The sequence below is a fragment of the Dryobates pubescens genome, chromosome 10 (genome assembly GCF_014839835.1).
Source record: "Dryobates pubescens isolate bDryPub1 chromosome 10, bDryPub1.pri, whole genome shotgun sequence".
Lineage (NCBI taxonomy): Eukaryota > Metazoa > Chordata > Aves > Piciformes > Picidae > Dryobates > Dryobates pubescens.
Window position 1 is genome coordinate 36,775,810 of NC_071621.1, and position 22,634 is coordinate 36,798,443.

At 41.8% G+C, this 22,634-nt stretch overlaps 1 protein-coding gene across 1 annotated transcript in view; it reads right to left on the reverse strand.

The window, feature by feature from the left end:
- Positions 1-22,634, reverse strand: part of TMEM135 (transmembrane protein 135) — a 188,592-nt gene that overhangs the window by 15,606 nt on the left and 150,352 nt on the right. The window contains exons 7-9 of the mRNA XM_009901512.2: positions 7,001-7,042; positions 4,973-5,119; positions 2,904-2,973 (exon numbers count right to left, since the gene is read on the reverse strand). Coding sequence (XP_009899814.1) covers positions 2,904-2,973; positions 4,973-5,119; positions 7,001-7,042 — 259 coding nt within the window. The remainder of the gene's footprint in view (positions 1-2,903; positions 2,974-4,972; positions 5,120-7,000; positions 7,043-22,634) is intronic.

The following is a 22,634-nucleotide window of genomic DNA, read 5'->3' on the forward strand; positions in this document are numbered from 1 at the left end:
CTTTTTAGGAATGTTGGATCTTCAAAAATCCAAATACATCAAAATAAAACCTTTCACTCATTTTAATGTGAAAACAAAAGTCACAGAAAAGGCAGGAAATTCAAAGACCTGGCTGCCACTTCAGTGATACTTTCATGATTAAATTACTGCAGTCAAAAAGCCAATAAAATACCATACAGGGCTGGTATGAAGCTCAAATGCACAACTGCTTCCTCTGAAGAGAGAACAGCCTCATAAATTTGTATTTCATGTAGTTGTTAGTTTTAGTCAGGTCAAGACTTGATTCAGCTCCATTATCAGCGCTGTTTTCTCCTTCCCTCATTCAGTTTCAAGGGTATATGATATCTGAACCAAATAATGCTGAATAAACCATTAAGCAGCACTCCTGAATATCTGCATTTTGAATTTCCTGTTGGTCTCATCATTAACACATCTTCCTACTCATCTGAAAAAGGACAGGGAGAGCTGTGTAAGGACAGTTAACTGTGATCTGAAGAGCTCGTAACCTGGAATCAGATTTGGGACACTTCACTTGAGTGACTCAACAAGACTACTTCCCATTTCACAAAACACAGAATTGTCAGGGGTGGAAGGGACCCCAAGGATCACCTAGTTCCAACCCCTGCTGCCATGGGCAGGGATAGCCTCCACTAGACCAGGCTGCCCAGACTGGGTTGACATTTTCTTGGCCACCTTTCTATTTTAAATGCACTTCAAGCTCATTATATTCCCTACTGGTCAGATCATCTCTCTCTTTACCCATGAAGTCTCACACTTGTTCTTCCAGCGGATTATGGTGGTTTTCCATGGAGAAGAGGCATCAGTTCCATTATGAGTACTCAAGAGAAACCTTTCCTTGTGGTTCTGACCACACTTGTAAAACAATACAGTGCTACAAGGGTGCTTATAGATTTGACTGCTGAGCATGCACACAGAATGTGTAAGGATTTTCTGTGAGATTAATGAATGAGGTCAGGAAGCAATTCCAGACTAACAGTGGTTAAGAGCCAGTTACTAAAAAATATGCCTGGGTAATGAAAGACAACACTTGATGTAAAAGTGCATCTGACACTGGCAAGGCATCCATGTAGTAAAAAAATGCACACTAGGAGACAATACCATCAACAGAGTCTGGAAATGCAGCACATCAACCCATAAAATCACTTCTGCTTAATTGTAATCTTTGTTTTGAAGTTAGTCTTCACGGCAGTCTTGGACACTGATTTTGAAGGCCAGACACTGATATCTCTGGGGAAAATCATAGAGTTGTTTGGTTTGGAAGGGAGAATAGACTAGACTAGACTAGACTAGACTAGACTAGACTAGACTAGAATAGAATAGAAATGAAATATAATATAATTAGAATAGAATAGAATAGAATAGAATAGAATAGAATAGAATAGAATAGAATAGAATAGAATAGAATAGACTTAACCAGGTTGGAAAAGACCTTGGAGATAATCTCAACTAAACTATGGCACCAGACCATCTAGTTCCAAAACCCATGACATGGTGGGAAGGAACACCTTCTACTAGACCAGGTTGTTCACAGTCCCATCCAGCCTGACCTTGAATACTTCCAGGGAGGAGGCATCTGCAACCTGCTCCAGTATCTTGTCACCTTCACAGAAAATAATTTCTTCCATACACAGAATACTCAGCAAAAGTGAGCACTGAAGGAATTGCTGCCCAAGTGAGGCAGGAGGCACTGAACAGCAAAAATCCATGGCAAGGCACTGAACAAGTGCAGAACAAATGTAAAGTCTATGTCGCCCAAAGAAGTTATGCCTTGAAGAAAAGAGCCCATGCATGAAACATTAAGTGGACTGAGTGTGGTGAGAGGTTCTGAGATTATAATTTTAGTCTGGGTTCTCTGACCTACCACAGAAGTGTGACATAACTATCCCAAACTGTTGGTGAATGCTCTGCTGCACATTCCCATTGAAACTGAGCAGAACGCTCCAGCACCGTCTCAAATCCTACCAGCTCAAGTGCAACTTATATCCATGTGACACAGCGGCATGCTAACACACTGCAGTGCAAAAACAGTGTTAATAAGCACACATGGATACATGTTATGCTAGGTCTCTTGTGATGATAGATTTAAGCCTAGCTCTTCTGAGATAACATTAACCATACATAAAATCTTAATGAAAATAAGTTCTTTTTGAAAGTGTTATCAAAAGCATCTCCAGATACCATAATCCATTGTTGCTACTCCATATATATACATTGGAAATTATTAAGTGACTGAGATCTGGTGGAGTCTTCCCAACTCCTAAAACAGGCACAGCAGGTGGCACCACCTGTGCCAGTCCAATGCCAGCCAAAACAGAGCTCTGCACAGTACTCCTCTGGAAAAAAAATATGCCCTGATCACATGAATAATGGAGGATAAATCCTGCCACTGGACAGGAACAGCTCTTCCTGGGTGCAGCAACTGTGACCAATCTCTCATTACCCTGAGCCCATAAAACAAATGAGTGGAGAAGCGAGCCCAGCGTGCCAGAGCGGCGCAGCTGCGCGTGTGCCAGAGCGGCGCAGCCGCGCGTGTGCCGGGGCCGTGCCCTGCCAAAGCAGCACATTCCAGGTGCTTTATTTCGGGTGGAGTCACAAGTGGGCTCAGCCCTGCAGCGCATCACAGAGTTAACCAACTCCCTCGCTTGCTAGCCCGGCTTTTCCCACGCATTTTGTGTTACTCATTCACTAATCTGACAGACCAGAGAGCTTCAGTCCCACCACCACCACCCCAGCCTAAATTGAGAAAACCTGGTTTTGGGCTTGTCACATTGTCAATAGAAGGAAAATGACTCATAGGCTACTTTCACACTTCCCGAGCATATGATTTTTCCTTTTACTCTGCCTTTACCAGAATTTGTCAATCTGCCTTCTTCTGCACTTACTTTAATACAATATGAGATGCAATTATCTCCATAGTGTTTACAGCATCGATGCCTTGGGCCGTGTTTGCACCTGCAGAAAAGCACAATGAAACACATATTGACTCGTAGCTGTTTTCAGCATCATAAATTTTTCTCACCTAAAAATACATAAAGTGCTATTTTCTCACCACTCATTCCCCACATTACCCATTGGAGGGCACCCTGAACTTTTATGATGCCATAAAAGGCCAATAAAAACTAACAATACTTTGGTTGTACAGCAAGAAGTGTCTGCACACTTACTTGGATTCAAACTCTTGTCACGCTACACACTGAACACAAAATAAAAGAACAAATTTTCTGCTGTGGCCAACACAGAGTAGTGTTGTGACCCTCCCAGTTTGGCTCTGTGCCATGGTTCTGGAAGGACACTTGACCAAGAATCTTATTACCTCTGTCCTCACATCATTCATATCATTGTAAGGTTCACTGAAGGGCAATGAAGAACATACCAAAATGCAGAGATGCCCTGTGAGACTTCTGTCAATTAGAAGCTATCTGTCAGTTGAGCTGTTTCTTCTCCCCTGTAGGTTTTCCTGTGGCTCTTACTTCAGACTGAGAATTTGACTATAGGCATTTAAAAGAGACTGTCCTGGGCTTGGCTGCATGGATTGCACAGTTAGCCCTGCATTATACAGAATGAAAAGTAATGCCACACCAGGCCTGAACCTCCTATTTTGCTGCAGTCAAGTATTTAAGTTTTAATGCAAAATAAATCACGCAATTTATATACTGCGTCAAATACCTTCGAAGTTTGGCCTTGTGTGCTATAAAGTCTAATGGCCATAAATCATCTGTGAGGCCAGTTTGTGTAGCAGAAATTGTAATGAGAACGTGATCAGGTTACAGGCATTTAGACTCAATTAGATTAAAAAGAACCATATGGAAGTGAAACCTGTGAGAGCATTAGGACTGAAAACTGAAAGTTTTCTATGTGGCTGAGTCTAGAGTTTCAAAACCTTGAAGAAAAAATGCTCTTCTCCACCCACAGTCCCTTGGTCCTTGTATTTAATGAACAGTGGAAGGGCTAGGAACTCTCTCTAGCTAAACAACTCAGCTAAAAGAATCTGCATATGGCTGGAGCTGGGTTTGCTTGGAGGTCTTTTGTTGTCTGATACAGTCAGGCCTGAAGAGCCACTGCTGATTTCCTTCATACTTTTCAATTAAAACCCACAACAAATCATAGGAAGTCTCCACATGATGTAGATCACTTCATGTTTGTTCATTATTTGAGCAAGTAAGATGAGCTAATTCTTTGAGAACACAACACACTTAAAAGACCTATTTCTCTCCTGCACACCACCAGCTAAAGATCTCATCATAAAACTGCTCCTGGAGAGGTCAATGAAAGTGAAGATTCACAGTTGTGGTACCTACAGACTCCTAGTCCACTTTTCATTCCATCTTCCCTGTAAATGAATGACTCCTGAGCTACCCAATGTGTCTAAAGCAGACAAATGACACACAGCAGAAGTACACAATTTGAACACATTGGACTGAAAAGCTTCTGATGTCGCACCTTAAAAGCGATACTAACGGACAATGCACTGGATCCTGTAGCACAGGAGATCGAATCTCTAGATCTAAGCTTGTGCAAAACAGTTTGAGACTCACTATTTCAAATCTCCTGACAGTGGAGGAAGGCCACGTGCTACCAATCCTGGTCTTAGGCACTTCTCCTTTATGCAATGCAGGGATGTAGGTCCCCAAGGAGATGATGTTATGGTCACTTATGGTGACCTAAGTAAGGCGTGCTGCTGTGCAATTTCCCCTCAGCTTCGCTACCCACAGCAGCAGCACGCCGTGAAACTGCAGAAAAAGCAACCACCCCCTCTGCCCCTTAGACCTGACTGAATTCATCCTCCCTTGTTAGACCACTGCATGTTGCAAGTCACTGCTGTGAAAATTAAATGCAAACCACTGAATTCCAAAGCAAATCCCTTATAAAACATTGTCAAATACAAGGTAACAAAGCATCAGAATAAGCTAATTAAGAATGAAGCATTTTGGGTTGTTTTTCTTTGACTCACACTTTGTCCATAAGCTTTTTTATTAGAGTCAGTATGTTCATTGACTGTGACACTTTCTCACAATGCTTTATCTTGGTGTCTACTTTTGAAAACACTGCTTCAGGTGAAAATGAGTGAGTAGGGATTTCTTCTTTGCCAACAATGAACCTGAAAGAAAAATCACAAAACAGGACCAAAACAGTAATTATATAAATAACTCAAAGACAAACATCAAGTCTCTAAGACAAACTTGCAGTCACACTAAGGTCTGCAAAAGACAATGCATACAGCTGCCAAACCTTGTATCTCTTTGAAAAGATCCCTCCACCAACATATATTTAAACTTCAGCACAAGCCCTGTGAGGAGAGGCTGAGGGAGCTGGGGTTGTTGAGCCTGGAGAAGAGGAGGCTCAGGGGAGACCTTCTTGCTCTCTACAACTACCTGAAGGGAGGTTGTAGCCAGGTGGGGGTTGGTCTCTTCTCCCAGGCAACCAGCACACCACAACAAGAGGACACAGTCTCCAGCAGTGCCAGGGGAGGTTTAGGCTCAAGGTGAGGAGAAAGTTCTTCCCAGAAAGAAAGATTGGCCATTGGAATGTGCTGCCCAGGGAGGTGGTGGAGTCACCATCACTGGAGGTGTTCAAGAGGGGACTGGACGTGGCACTTGGTGCCATGGTTTAGTTGATTAGAGAGTGTTGGATGATAGGTTGGACTGGATGATCTCCAAGGTCTTTTCCAGCCTGGTTAATTCTGTATTCTATATTCTGTGTAACAGTCACTATTGCTGCTGGGATTTATTTTAACAACAATATTACTGGGACAGTCTGTCTCCCATACAAAAGAAAAACAGCAAAAAAGAAAACCAAAAGGCACACAAACTATCTCAACTATTTCATAGCACAAAGAGGTTTCATAAAGGTTGATCACTACTAGAATAGTTTTAGAAAATATCTGTCTTATAAAATCTTCAAAATGTTTTTGCTCCCACCAAGAGCATCAACTTTGTTTTGCTTGGCTTCAGCCTTAGCCCTCTTTCTTCACCCAGAAGTTGATACTGTCAACACACCAGCTCATCTGAGATGGAGAGTTATTGTGTACTAAGGACAACGAAGGACATAATGGCAAGATGTTTCTTAACTCTTGGCACCAGAATCCAAGTTACTGTGGACTGTGGTAGCCTTGCTGAAGGTGTAAAAATGCTGCTTTTCAGTGTGCAACTGTGAACTGTTGAGTTCAGAAAGCAGCATTTTGCACGTTGCTGCAGGAGGGTTTCTGGACTACAGACTAAATTCTTTAACTATTTGCCACTGCTATCAAATTCCCTGGCTGTTTCATAGCTGCAAACTCCATAACATCTCTCTCACTACCAACATCAAGTCTGTCTCTTGAATTCATCTGTTTTCACCACCTGTGAGCTGACTACACCCATGCACCAGGCTGTCCCAAGTGACAGGCAGCAGAGTATGTAAGGGAAAGGCAACAATAACCTTTGTATTGCTGACATAGAAGAACTTGGTATAACTACCACAAATAAATGAGTAACACTAGAGGGTCCCATCGCAGAGTAAATTCTAGGAGAGCCTGGACCACGATGGCAGACAAGACATAGGGGCATTTTGAGGACATCTCAAATGAACATGCAACAAATCCATGCTTTATTTGGGTGCTGGTTACAGAACTCCTGGTGTTCATTAAACATTGTGTAAATGCAGCAAATAAACTGCAAACCCCAGCAGTGATCTGCTTCCAGGAGAATATCAGGAATCACAAATCCCAGTTTTAGAAAGAGAAAAGATTAATGCCCCTTCAGATCCACTCAGCTGTGTGTCTGCGTTTCATTTAATAACAGCTCCCAATATAAAACTTTCCTCCCTTGCCAGCACATTATGCCTTCTTCAAAATATTCTGGAAACCCCAAAAGCTGGAAAAGTTTTACAACAGCAACATTTTTCTAAGGAATACTTTTTTTTCCACACAATACAGCTACCACTGTGCACGATTCCTTATAGTCTTCACTTTATGCTACATACCCCCAGAAAGTTTACTTACTTCAGTGCAGAGTATGTAAATCCTTTCAAGCCATCTTTGCACCTGAAAAATAAAACCAAGATTTCTGTCTGTAATGGGCTGCTTTCAGTAGAAAGTTTTATACATCAAATATTGCATAGCAGGACGAACATTAGCTTCTCATTAGTCTAAACCAACACATCTGTAACAACTCTCCAGCTGCTCCCAACTTTGCAGTTGTCATCACGACCTTGAGACATCTCTGAAACAGTGCACAGCATATACAGTGCCAATGCTTCTCTCCTTTACCCAAAATTTTTAAAGCATGGTGACAGACCACTGGAGTGAAAATGGAAGATTTCCTTTGACAAAGAACTGTTGCCCTATGGAAGTCATGAAATAGATGTTACTGCAAGGAGCGCTGATTGAACACCCACCCTCCTCTGAAGGAATGGTTATTCTGACTTGGAGATTAATTGCTGCCCTTTGCACAGTGCTGATCTCTGCAGCTTGCTACCTGAAGAAGACTCAGTCCAAAAGTCCTGGGTTTTCAGTTATACAGTGGTGGTGCTGATCCTGAGCTTCATTATATAGATCCTTCCTTACAGACTATAGGGTTTCATGTGTGAGCAATGGCCACAGAAAAGCACCCAGAAAGCTGAGAAAGATTTCGGTTATTGACTTTCTTCTGCCGAGGATACACCAAAAGGAGCTGAAGCTTGCAGCCATTCTTGGAAAACTTCTTAGTGCTGTGTTGGTAGCAAAGTGAAGAGCAGATTCTTGAGGGTTTCTCCCCTTCTTTTAAACAGAAATAAATGATGGTAAAAATGCATTCCTGGCACACTGCAGAAAGCACAAACTGATACCTTACCAACAGCATCATTTCAGAGCACAGCTACTCTAAGAGAAGGCAGGAAGGTGGTCACAGCAGCTTCAGAAGTGGGAGTGGGTGAACACAAATCTTTGCTTACTGCCTGCAGAGACCAATCATTTGAAATGACTGTACCTAAAACACTGGTCATGCATATATGATCTATAGGGGCCCAAGGTAAACACATAGAAATATAATTGCTCCCTGTATCTTTAATATAGCACTTTGTAACCAAAGACATGCAAACATTTCACTTTGTCTGACTGCTTTACCTATGGAATTCAGAAGCTGAAAATGATCAGAACACTTTTACAGAAAGACGGACTGAAAGACAGATTGAAACAACTGCTGAACGATGAACAAATGAAAGCAGCTTTGCTCAGAGATCACAGCCAGTGCCTTGCAGAACTACAGAGCTCAAAATGCAGAGGGTTTAGACACACCTTACCCTCAGAACCACGATCTGGCACCACAAATCTGATTTTAAACCCACAACTGACTACAGGTTAAGTGCCCTTTGAGTCAAGGGTGTTCAGCTGCCAGCTCAAGGATAAGGCCTTCATTTCCACTGTTCCAGTAAATTGAAGCCATACACAAACAGGCATATAAGAGTTCCTAGAATAATACTGAAACAGAAAAGTAATTACAGAATGAGCATAATGATGTTTTTGACTTAAACACTCCAATGCAACTGCACTTCCCCTTGCAAGAGTTCCTTGACTACACCACCAGATGTCCCTGCCCAACTAGCGCTGGAACAGACCTGACCGATGCCAGCCGACAACTCACTTGTTTTAAACCAGTCTCAAAGGACTTGTCATTCAAACATTTTCTTCACTAACACTGAAAATCAGAAGACATTTGAATCCCCAAAACCGAATGCAGCACTCCAGCCCTCTCCTCATTACTCCAAGAGAAATAGAGAAAGATTTGTAATGCCTGTTCTAATTGCATGATGGAAGTCAAGGCTAACCAATATTTTATTGTTCTTACTTTTCTGACGTTCATTATTCTGTACAGAGCTACAGCTATGAACCCCCTTGCAAAATGACAAGTTCAATGTGTGGCTCAACAAGGAATAATACTAAAGATAAAATGCCATTTTTCCCCCCTTAATTTCCCTTTTTTTAAAATAAAAAATTAAACCAGTGCAAAATGCAATTACACTTCTCAAACAGGATTGTGTTCATGATGCTGGCTGGCTGTAACGTCTTGTGTAGAATCGACATGAAGCTTGTAGAAAACTAATAGGTAGATGGAAAGACTGAGTGCTAAGGGTGTCAAAACCAGTAGCCCTAGAGAAAAAATACTGTTGATGAAGAGTAATTCACACTGTAATTTCCCCTTCCTTGACAGGACAATTTTGCTCTTACAAATGAAGCAGCAAACCTGGAGATCTAATTTTTGGCTTTACATCACGAATTCTGTGTATTAAAGGTTTCAGAATACTGGCCTAGAGATTGAAGTGGTCTTATTTATTCACTCACCAGGTACACAACAATACCAGCAAACAAAAAACCCTCTTCACACTGACTTCAAACATTTTGGGGTTTGTTATGGTTTGGGTTTGGTGTTTTTTTTTGCAGGAGGGTGACAGGACAGAACATGACAACAAAACTCCATGCACAGACATCACAAATTCAGTGACTGGCCTGGAGGGTAACTGCTGAGCCCCACTGAGAGCTGCACATGGCCAGTTTCATGAACACCTGGCTGCTAATAACTGAACTAAGACTAACGATTTGCTTCATACAGCCACTAATTGGTAATAATAATGCCACCACTAATTGGTAATAATAACTTTTACTCAATGCTTCATTGCTCAAGGGGTGAAAAAGCCTGCACTCTGCTGCTGACCCCTGCCAGCCACTCAAGCTGCAAATGAGAGCAGCAAAATGCCTGAAGTGCACCTAGCACCACAGAGACTGCTGAGGCAGGAAAAACTTCTGTAGAGTATTATAAGCTTGTTTGCAGGGTATTATTCATCCTACAAAGTCTGAGACAACAGGTGAGCTGCATGCCATTAGAGCTACTCAGCATAGCTCATCTCTGCTCCATTTCTGTCTGGATGCTTGCCTGTGTCTCAGGTGATCCTGTTCTGGCAGGATCCTACCATTCTACCATTCCCACTACCCTGAGTGTCCCAGGGACTAGATCCTCAGCTGCAGGAGGCTGGCACTGTTTTTCCCCCAATAATTTAAAGGGCACCATAACCTGGTTACAGTTTCCCATCAGAGAAGAATTTGTCACTGGTACAAAGCTTGTGGCAGCAGCAACTCAGTGAGCTGTGCCTCTTGGGCACCACATCAGATCACACAGCAGAGATACTCTGCTTCACTCCAGCTTGGCTTTGACCAGAGGCATGGTGGGAGCCAGAAGAATAAACACCAATAAATTTGGGTTCTCCCAATTCCCCTGCTGGGACAATTTTGACACGTGAGCAGATCGGGTCCATTTTAATTGTGCATATTGACAAATCAAATTGAACCCATGGTCACACGTTTATTATTTTCATAAGGAAAACAGCAAAAGTGGAATAAAGCCAAGCCTTGATACTCCCTAGACTTCCAACATGACACAAACTATCTCTAACTATATTTGTGTATGGAAAGAGGTACTGTATATGAGTTTACACTACTCTCCATTTATCCTGTGGGAAGGAGAAGTTCCCACACTGAACTGTAAGGCTGGATGCCAGCAACCATATTTTGAGGGTTTTTTATTAGTATGTCTTCTCATAACTCTTCTAAAGCTTGTCTCCATGACCATTCAATATATCCTGCACAGTTAAGTCATCTGAGGAAACAGGTCACTTTTCCCCCATGGAACTGGTAAAGAGAAAGCAGCTCTCAGCAACAGCATATGCCATGTTTAACAACATCCCTATATGGCTTATGTTCTCCTTCAGGGTAAGATTAAATTAGCAACTCCTATATGCAGAGGTCTCATTATAGCCATGTGGAGAGGAAACACTACAAGTATAGGACACGTGCTGGCATATTGCTGCAGCACATCTGCCCACAAAGACCTGTCAGGGGAACCACTTTCCCAAGTTAAGGTGTCTTGTTTTATAGAGAAAGAAGGTTCATAGTGGTGAAATGTGACTGCCTCTGAACACACCAGCTACATCTCTTGCTGCAGGAACTAAAAGCTGTCTACAGTCCTTTCTGAGCTGTGCTGAACTCTAGAGGAGAATCCATTTTCTGTTCTCGGCTCCTTAGAGAGATTATTACACTGAAAAAGAAACTCAACCCAAAGGAGTATCCATACTTCAAACTCAATTGTGGTCCCCTACCAGATGTGCAAATGTTTTTGTCCAGCCACCCATACTGAATCACATCTCTTACATACACTGAACAATTATCACATCAAGGCACCTGGAAATTCTGAGAGCAAAAATAATCTGTTCCATGCACCATCTGCTGTGAACTTTAACATCTCCCCCAGTATTAAATCTAAACCCTTTCTCTGTGCTACGTCTCCACATCCCAATCTTTCCTAGGTGGTGCAGAAGCAGGAATAATCACTTTCTTCTTTTCCTCCACTTTGCCAGGAGTAGGGTGGAAAAATTGATAGAAAACCTTTTCTTTCCCTCCCCTCAACCAAGGATCAGGAAGGAGACCGAACCACGTTGGACCACAGAACCACAGGAGAACCAGTGACAGACATTAGATGGTGGAAGACTGGAACAAGTTGCCCAGGGAGGCGGTGGAGGCCCCATCCCAGGAGACATTCATGGTCAGGATTGATGGGGCTCTGAGCAACCTGATGTAGTTGGGGATGTCCCTGCTTACTGAAGGGGCTTGGACTAGAGGACTTTTAAAGGTCTCTTCCAACCTAATGCATTCTATGATTCTACAATAACACCACCACACTGGGAGCTGCTTCCTCCAAGACTCAATGGAATCACAAGGCACAACTTGTGACTTGTACAGAGGAAACCCAGAGGCAAACTGAAGGGACAAAAAAAGAGATTTGTACCCAGATTCTCTCTCATCTGAACTTCCCCTTTTCAAGATTACACACTTATCTTCTTTCTACTTTTACTTACAGTTCTTGCCTACTCAACCCAAGACTATGAAAAAAAAATTAAGGGATTATAACCAAAAAACTCTCATCTTGCATCCCAGAGAAAACACGTATCTTGTAGAAGATGGGGAAAATTAAGATTCAAAATAAGTGAAGTCTCAGCAGAGTTGTAGTGGAAACTCTTATAAAAATGGTACCTCACACTATTAAGTGTGCAATGCAGCTGGGATTGAAGTGCAATGAAAACTCTCATTGCTTATGTTTCCAAATTAGATTGACAGCTTAACTCTTGTGTGTTTAGATAAAATGTCCAAGGGTGTATCCATGACATTTCTTCTAGCTGTGCCCAAAGTATAAAAAGATCATAGAATCATAGAATCAGTAAGGTTGGGAAAGACCTCAGAGATCATCAAGTCCAACCTAGCACCCAACACCTCAGGACTAACTAAACCATGGCTTCAAGTGCCACGTCCAATCCCCTCTTGAACACCTCCAGGGACGGTGACTCCACCACCACCCTGGGCAGCACATTCCAATGGCCAATTACTCATTCTGGGAAGAACTTTTTTCCTACCTCCAGCCTAAAAAGGCTGTGTTTTTGTAACTATTACATGCAGCAAATATAGAACTATGCTTAAAAAAAAAAGTAAGAAGCAAATGGACAAAGAAAGAGCACACAGGGACAACATTCAGGGAAAAGGGTGAAAGAAGCACAGTAGAGGAGGTACATAGGAGGAAGCTCAGGGGAGACCTTATTGCTGTCTACAACTACCTGAAGGGAGGTTGTAGGCAGCTGAGGGTTGGTCTCTTCTCCCAGGCAACCAGCACCAGAACAAGAGGACACAGTCTCAGGCTGCGCCAGGGGAGGTTTAGGTTGGATGTTAGGAAGAAGTTCTATACAGAGAGAGTGATTGCCCATTGGAATGGGCTGCCCAGGGAGGTGGTGGAGTCACCATCACTGGAGGTGTTTAGGAAGAGACTGGATGAAGCACTTGGTGCCATGGTTTGGTTGATCAGATGGTGTAGGGTGATAGGTTGGACTCAATGATCTCCAAGGTCTCTTCCAACCTGGTTAATTCTATCCTATCCTATCCTATCCTATCCTATCCTATCCTATCCTATCCTATCCTATCCTATCCTATCCTATCCTATCCTATCCTATCCTATTCCATTCCATTCTATTCCATTCTGTTTTTCTAAAGCTATGCTGAATGCACCAATTACAATACTTGAAAAGAAAGGTTGAATCGAGATGATAAATGGTGTAGTCACCAGGGAATTGTCCCGTTGGGCTTTCATGGACATCCAGGGAATTACTTTTTTGAAGGAAAAAATCTGCAATTCTGGCAAGAATGTGACACTGCAATTGAAAAGAAAGCTGGTCTTACTGAAGTTCAATGACAATGCTGGATTCAGGCTTGCAAACCAAAGCTGTTATCTGCCAACATTTCACATCTGATTGCTAATCAACTTTCACGTTATTACTGAACATGAAATCAGATTACTAGCGATGTTAATTATCCTGCTACTTACAACATTCTCACTTCCTCAGAGATTAGTGTTTCTTGGAATGTGCATTTGTGTGTAAATGGAATTTCTCCTAAGAGATCTTGAAAACAAAGAAAACCAAAATCTTTAGCTATTTTAGGCCTTCCATGGTTTTGGATAGCAACAACGCCATGCTGTGGGTTCAGACACAACTGAGTCCCTCAGCCATGTTCCCTTCTCAAAGCCCCTACCTCACACAGCTAGTATCACAGTATCACAGTATCACCAAGGTTGGAAGAGACCTCAAACATCATTGAGTCCAACCTGTCACCACAGACCTCATGACTAGACCATGGCACCAAGTGCCACATCCAATCCCCTCTTGAACACCTCCAGGGATGGGGACTCCACCACCTCCCTGGGCAGCACGTTCCAGTGACAAATTACTCTCTCCGTGAAGAACTTTCTCCTCACCTCAAGTCTAAACTTCCCCTGGCACAGCTTGAGACTGTGTCCCCTTGTTCTGGTGCCAGTTGCTAGAGAGAAGAGACCAACCCCTTCCTGGCCACAACCACCTTTCAGGTAGTTGTAGACAGCAATGAGGTCACCCCTGAGCCTCCTCTTCTCCAGGCTAAACAATCCCAGCTCCCTCAGCCTCTCCTCACAGGGCTGTGCTCAAGGCCTCTCCCCAACCTTGTTGCCCTTCTCTGGACACGCTCAAGTGTCTCAATGTCCTTCTTAAACTGAGGGGCCCAGAACTGGACACAGGACTCAAGGTGTGGCCTAACCAATGCAGAGTACAGGGGCACAATGACCTCCCTGCTCCTGCTGGCCACACTATTCCTAATGCAGGCCAGGATGCCATTGGCCTTCTTGGCCACCTGGGCACACTGCTGGCTCATGTTTAGGCGGCTGTCAATCAGCACCCCCAGGTCCCTCTCTGTTTGGGAGCTCTCAGCCACTCTGACCCCAGCCTGTAGCTCTGCATGGGGTTGCCGTGGCCAAAGTGCAGCACCCGGTGCTTGGACTTGTTGAATGCCATAGTAGAAGCAGCCAACATCAATTAAAAGAGCTAACTGATCCAGGAAGTTAAGGATTCATCTGCTTAGCTCAATTGGTTTGTCGAATCTTAGAAAGCAAAGTCATTTTGCCACTACCCAATTTTAGCTGTTTTCTTACAAGGTTTTATTTTAAAAAAAGGGGAAAAAACCAAACCCAAAACCAAATCAGGCAAAGAACAACAATAGGAAATGGTAAAGAAAAATCTCTGCAGTATCAAGATGGGAAGTGAAACTGCCTCTAGGGACAGGGGAGACACAGAAAGGTACCTAGACGTGCGCACCAACCCACGTCCACCTCCGCACAGAGGCTGCCCCGGTGCTGTTCCATTGTTGTTAGAACAATGAGAACAGTCAGTCAGTCACCAAAGGGACAGGCTGTCATGAGATTAAAAAGCAAATGAGCCTGAAATCACGCTGGATTTGGCTCAGGTTAAACAACGGCGATGTCTGCGGCGATTCCGCCTTACACGGAGACCTGGGCTAAGTTTATCTCCTGTCAAATTGTCCTCTGGCTTTTTCTGTTGGCTCTCTGCAACTGGAAAACCAACCAAAATAAAAAAGGCAAAAATGAGAACAGAAAAAGAGAGGCTAAAGCTGATGGAACTGTATTTTGGCAAGCAGGACTAATGATATTTGCAGGTGATTCAGTATTTCAGTGAGCTAAACCTCTCCTATGTGGATGGACTGATTAATTCGGGTATCCAAGAGACATGGATACAAGATTTCCCTTCTGCAAACGATCCCATAATTGGATTTGAAGGAACTGTGTGGCTGTTTGCTTTGTCTCAATTTGGGGAAAATGTGATTATCAGGACATGATCCATTTATATGTTTGTATTAAATTACCTCTATCTCTGACATTTAATAAAAATGACTTCAGTAATCAGAATAACTTTGTAATAAAATGGAAAGCTATGAAAAGATTGGAAATTAAAAATTATTCTGTTAGGTTAGGCTAGAGAGCAAAGGCAAAGATGAAGATTAATTAGCTATTTGTAATGACTTAGAATAGAATAGAATGAACCAGGTTGGAAAAGACCTTGGAGATCATCCAGTCCAACCTATCACCCAACACCATCTAATCAACTAAACCATGGCACCAAGTGCCTCATACAGTCTCTTCCTAAACACCCCCAGGGATGGTGACTCCACCACCTCCCTGGGCAGCACATTCCAATGGCCAATCTCTCTTTCTGGGTAGAACTGCTTCCTAACATCCAGCTTAGACCTCCCCTGGGACAGCTTGAGACTGTGTCCTCTTGTTCTGGTGCTGGTTGTCTGGGAGAAGAGACCAAACCGCCCCTAAGGTAAGAAGTACTTGAAGGAAGATTTTCACTCTGTTGTTCAAAAATATTCTTGTCTAAAATGTAGAACATTACTGAAACCACCCAGACTGTAACAACTAGGTACTGAGCCATAAGCATCAGGACAACATCAGTTTGTTTCTACACCCAAGCTAAATAACCACATTGCAAAGTTTGCTGAAACTTAACCTTTTATTTCTGGCTTTATAATGCTCCTTTGTGATGGCTGCCCCACGAAGATTTACCTGCTTACCTGGACTTCACACACAGATCTCTGCTCTGTGTAAACATGCTTCTGAGGCTTTTAAGTAGGATAGGAAATCTTGAAAATGCATTAAAATCCCAAAACTGTGCTCGATGAACCAAAGAGTGAATAAAGTACTTGCACACAGCCACAGAAAGAACGATTTTGAGAATCAAATCTCAGTGCTACCACAGAAATTCCCTTGAGGAACTCCCCTGCTGGCTTATACTGTAGCAAGGGTCCAGATTTTGTTCTAACATGGTATTAGTTAAATTATGACAGTGCTGTTCAAACAGATATTTTAGTGCTGCACATCTAGGTGTAACATTTGAAACAGAATTTGCATCATCAGAAAAAAAGTAAATTGAGAGACTGGTGATGAAACTCGGAGTGCAATAAGCCCAAGCCTTTAAGGCCACAATCAGAGGGAGAACTGTCACCTCTGTGATGTACTTCTGATCTTTTTCTAGTCTAACAATCACATAAATGTGGCTTCTGAACATCTGTAATGCTTCAAATATTATTTTTCTTTCCCAGCAAACAACTTCAAAAAACCCCACAGCTCCCTAGCACGTTGTGTGCAAGCACCCAGATAAAACACAGAGTCTCTCCACAAAGATGGAAAATGATACTAATTATATAGCATGGAATTCTTAACTAATTTGACAGAGTGAAAGAACATAGCATTTATGAAAATACCAACCCAAAAATTATTGTTGGTAAGTTAATTGCTGTTTATGAGATCAATAAAACCTCCCACAATTGTGTTTGCTCTGTAAATATACCAGGGGCACTTACAACTACCACACAGAAACAGTGACCGGGTAAGTGTCACTGTCATAACAGAAGGAGGCCATCCAGAATACTGGCTAATGTTATCTGAATGAAGACATAACAGAACCCCTGAGGCAGAGTCAAAGTTTGGTTTAGGTCTATCAGTTTGAACTGAAATCATTTGTGTATGCAAACATATCCCGAAGGAAATCACTACGAAAAAGGTGTCAGAAATTCCTCAGTGACTTCACTCATTTTCAGTTAGAAAACCTCTGCATTCTATCAAGCACATCCATCACTTGATAGCTGTCACTGCTCCAGTAAGAGGGAACAAATAACAAAGACAAGTTCCCCCCAAAATCACAAATGCAAGATTTGTAAGGGTAAACTTTGCTTAGTTTTGGAGTTGAATAACTTTTTCCCATTCATCCCTTACATGTCATCTCATTGCTAGAGAAGGGCAGCTGCAGAGTGATTATAAGCCACCAATGCTACTGCAGTAGTGAAAAAGCCAAAGTAACTTCAGGATGCTTTAGACAAGTTACTTTTTAAGTTAAACAAAAAACCTCATCCTGTCTGGGAAAGAGGGAACTAGACAAAACTGCAATTCAACTGGCTTCCTCAGGAGGAAGGTGCCTACTGTGAGAAACCCTCACACGTAAACAGCCACGAGGGCACGTCTGAGAATCAAGGAGGTAGCATTTTGTGACTCCAGATGATAAGCAGTATGTGTCATAGCCTCTTGACTTGATTCAGGCTTTGGACCCTGAAGCACATGACATTTTCTTTTAAAAACAATCAGAGAAGCATAATCTAATGGCAGATTACTAGAAAGAATACAACACTGGTTACACAAGAGTAGTAAGAGGGCAGCTATCAACGACTTCTGACAAGCTGGAAAGAGGTACTAAGTGCACTCCACTCCACTCCTGGGTGTACACTACTCAGTAATTTCAGTACTGAGAGAGGAAACAGGGGGGCTAATGGGGGGGGGAAAGTGTATGCATATTACATTTGCAGATAATACAAGGAGAAAAGGGCTACAAGAGAAAGAGATAAGCTCAGAAAAAATAGGATGCTATCCATCAGTAGCATGTGCATCATATGTATGTGAAACAATCCACTACACAAATCTAGGTTGAGAACTGTGGAAGGTGAAGAAAAAGCTGCCACTGAATAATTCCACTCCTTCATCAGCTAAAATTAATTGTCTTATGCATCACACTCATTTGAGGGAAACCAGAATAGAGCAATGAGAATTATTCATAAGGAAAGTTTCAAATCACTGCAGTTGATCAGCCTAAAGAAGAGGGGAGAAGCTTAGAGGAGACATGGAAAGAGGAAGCTGGGAAGAGGTGGCAAATGTTCACTATTAAAGTTTAATGCAAAGTGAATAATCTGCTTTCTTCAATGTTTGTGTGGGGAAAAAACACTAATGGACTAAAGTTGCATCAAGATACATTAAGACACTCAGAATACATTGTGATAAAAATAGGAATAGCATGTTTATATGTCCTGGATTCTCCACTCCTGGAGATTTAAGGAGGAAAAAAAACCCAAAAGTTAACCAGACATTTGACATGGAGTAACTGATGATTCCTTAAGGCTCAGGTAAAATCGAGCAGTCTCTCAGGATTTCCGTGAGTCTTTTTATTGTATATTAAAATACACAGGGGAAGGAAAAGTAGATGGCCTTGAGAGCTGAAGATTTCTTTGTCCTAGTAACAGAGAAGTATTACTGCAGTGAATGAAGATCCAGAAGGGACACTCACTCTGAAGGCAGTGTTCTACCCAGGTCAGCCCTTCAGCGGAGAAAAGCCTCAAAGAAATACTAAATAAAGGCAAGCAAATAAGGTTTCAGCTTTGAATTAACCCATTTGCTGTTAGAGTTTTCTTTCACCTCTAATGCTAAAGTCACAAATGTAACCAAATGTCCTTCTACAACTGAATTTGTGTTGTCCTCATTTCAAACTCAGATAGAAGGCTCAACACACTTTGTTGTCCCTGAAAATATGAAGTCAATAAAATGGCGTGGCAAACAAATCTTCATGTGGCTGCAATCCCAGCAGGTCTGGGAAGAGAAACTGTTGGATTATGTTTATTATCCAGAAGTGAAGGCCAAATTTGGACTTTAAATTCAGCTATGAGAACCTGAAGAAAAAGTCCCCCTAATTGTTACCTCAGTTATGGGTCTGCAAAAGAGGTGCAAGCAGGTAAATAAATCCATATGGCCGCAATACTCACATAGAAAAGCAACACAACTTAGCTGCGAAATACAACCAAGGGTCATCCTAGAAGGGCCAGAAAGCACATCTGCCACTACTTCTGTCTTCAACACAAGTGAGCAGCCAGCAGGAATTAACTGTTCTGCTTGCTTGTGCCAGGTACTTTTTCCAAAGTCAACATTTTGTAAGAAACTATGTCAGCTGTGACTGACGGGCCACGGATTCTGAACGGGAAGATGGATGTGCTTGTACACATCCGGGTTAAGCAGCCCATCCTTTCCTTCCTTTTGCTGTGAGTTTTATTGTATGGAACGCTTCAGGAAACATGTTATATCTCAATCTTGCTTCTGATGAGTTCACTTTATAAAGCTTTAGTAAGAAGAAACAAATAAATAGGAATTTCCAGTCACATGCTCCTTTAATTCCATCAGAAACACCAAGATGTAGCAAACTAAAGAAAGAGTGCAGTATGTGAAGGTAGCTTTTGGTCCCCTTGACCTGCTGATACTACACATTTTAACAGCAAAGGAGAAAAATCAGCTGACAAAAGATTTGCACCATGAAATATTTCTTAAATTCTGACAGCTGTCCAGGGAAAAAGTTCAGTCTGCAGGACATTTGCAGTGTTTTCTTCAGGGGATTACATTTCCCCATCTATCTCTGCCCAAGCCAGAACATGTCTGTTTTCTAACTGCACCTGATGCTGACTCACAAAGTGCTCTGGATGCTGCAAAGACATGACAGCAGATTAGACAAGGCTGCTTAATTTTTAATTGGCAGTAATTAGGTGGAGATGAAGCCAAGTTCTAGTGGCATGTTCTTGGCATTTTTTTTTTACCACTTTGAAATACTCATCAGTGTTATGTAAACAACTTTACAAACTTCATATAGCAGATGGTCATTCTTGGCCCTATACCATTTCCAGTGTTTATAAAAGAAGTTATAAAATGTACTTCATCCAGAAGCTAGGAGTGGAAAAAATTATTATGGTTTCAGAGTTTCATTTGTAGCAAGTGACTACAGTAATAGCTTTACATTAGTAGAACAACCACAAGTCAACAAAATTATGCTTAAGCTGGGCAAGTTATTGATAAGTATGTGAATAAGGCAATATGTACCAGCTGCACAGTCGTTTAGCCTACCAGTTCATGGATTCATAAAATGGTTTGAGGTGGAAGGGAACTTAAAGATCATCTATTTCCAATTCCCCTGCCATGGGCAGGGACTGGGTGGCTCAAGGCCTCATCCAACCCGGCCTGGAATGCCTCCAGGGAGAGGGCATCCACAGCCTCCCTGGGCAACCTCCTCCAGTGTCTCACCACCCTCACTGTAAAGAACTTTCTTCCTAATATGCAGTGCAAGTCAAGTTTCCTCAAGTTTCACTACTCATGTTTTCTGCTGACTACAGGCATAGAATAATACCCAAGAAGAGCAGTATTGTACATGTTTCACCCAAAAGACACTAACAGCTGAAGGTGAAAAGCAATGAAGTATTGGTCAAAGTGAACTAAATTTAAGGTTATGAAATTAGGTAATCGTATGAACCTTGGAAATGTGAAACACATACTCACAGAAGAAGAGTCTTCAACTAACTAAAAGTGAATTGCTCTCTGAAAGGATTTAGGAAATCCATGACACTTGTGCAAAAGAGATGATTAGGACTGGAATCAAGCAGGAGCTGACGTTTCCCCCAAAAAATGTGAAGAAGCCATGTTTTGAAATGATGTGTTTCAGCCTGCAATACTGAGAATAAGGAAAGGATTCATGGCAAGGATTAGGATGCTACAAATCATATGGAACACATGAATAGGAGTCTGTTTCCATGTATCAATGGGGGTTTAATTTCTGAATGAGAAGCTTAAGCAAGGGCACATTCTTTTGCACAGCATCCCACGGGTTTCCTAGAATACACACGCTTGGTAACGTCCTCAGCTCTAACTTTACTCCACAGGTTCTTATGAATCTGATCTCAACGGTTTATTTAGTGCTTAAAACAGCAAAAGATTTGGCATTTATTTTTGAAGAGGGGATAAGGTTCATGACAGGTAGAAAATAAACTTCTTTCATTCTGTGAATAAATATTTATTAAGAACTGGTTGTAACTTCTCCAACTGTCATCAGTTGCTGTCTGAAACAAAGATATCCCAGGAAAAGAAAAAACAAACAACCAACAACAACAAAACAAACAAAACCCCCCAGACAACCAAAAAAGCCCAACCAACACATAAAATCCTCAAACAGCTGGAACTCATCCTCTAAATATGAAATAAATCACTTGTGAGTGAATTCCACGCTCAAAGCCCTAACCAGGACACCACACAAGCAACTAAACAAACAAAGCCTAGGAGGAACATTAACATCCTTGGTAACTGGTGTCTACTAATTGCAGAGCACCAGGACAGCTTCAATAGCAAGGCACAGACTGAATAGGATTGTCTGATAAATCTACTACTCTCGAACACTCCACACAGTATTCTTGACCCTGCAGGTCACAACCTTTTGCTCCCAAGTCACTCATGCAAAGGGGGGTAAAGAGGTTTAGCCCATTCCATTAAATCCTTGTAATTATTGGTTAGAGTTTTAAGTCATCTAGCATTATATACACAGTAATTTGGCAAATCACACAGGGGCTTGTCAAACGAAACACAGCAGACAAAATGGAGGTAATTTAAAAACCTTTAAGGCAGCTCCAAACTTTGGAAGTTTAATTCCTTTTATATTTAGCTGGTAAGAATTCTTTGCAGTGTACAAACTGTAGTAGACAAACTAATCTCCAGTTATGCCCAAACCAAACAAATGTGAATTGTTTTGCAATTGAAGGATATTAGGAATTTATCTAAAGCTTAAGTCCACAACAATGACGGGAAAAAGCATCATGATCACAACTGGGTATGAAAAACAGGGTATCATCAGACAGCAGCTAAATCATAACTCTCTGGATAGTCAGTTTTTATTCTCAGATTTCACATCCCTAACAGTTTGCTGTCAAGTACAATATTTCTTTTATGGTGTAATTTGGCTGTAATCTGCCAAGTGCACTGTGTAAAATGATTACTTCACCTTATGAATCACTTTTCATCAACATACTTTCAAATGCAGCTGCAAAACCTTTGTTCCACAGAAAAACAACAATTTTGCACTGTTGATTTCTCCGTGATGGAGTGAAGGGGGGATCTGAGGATTTGGGATGGAGTTTTGTATTCATTTACTTGCTTCAGAATCTTTATTTCATGAAGATCATTCAAAACACATAAACCAGTCTATTTTTCTCTTGCCAAACAACATTACGTGGGAATCGGTGATGAATGTGTTTCGTGACTCCTGGAATCCTGTCAAGTTAGGGGTGAAAAAGTCCCACCTCCAGTCCAGAGTATCAGAGCTCTGGGCTTCATTAGGGAGTAAGTTTTAGCTGTATCTCTAATGATGAGGTAGCCTTCGAGCTTCCCTTTTCAAGCACCGCGTCTGGCAGCACAGACAGAAGTATTTAAACTGACACTCTGAAAAGACAAAATTGCCAACATCTGTCTTACTCATGCCAAGACCTACCAGAGTATTTCATTAATTTTTCCTAATTTTGAGATTCATGCTCCATCCCCAGGGTCTTGGGAAAAAAACATGTGCAAGGAAGTTTAGTATTTAAGGAGCAGAGGGATGTTCATTGCAAGCAATCTGCATTACAA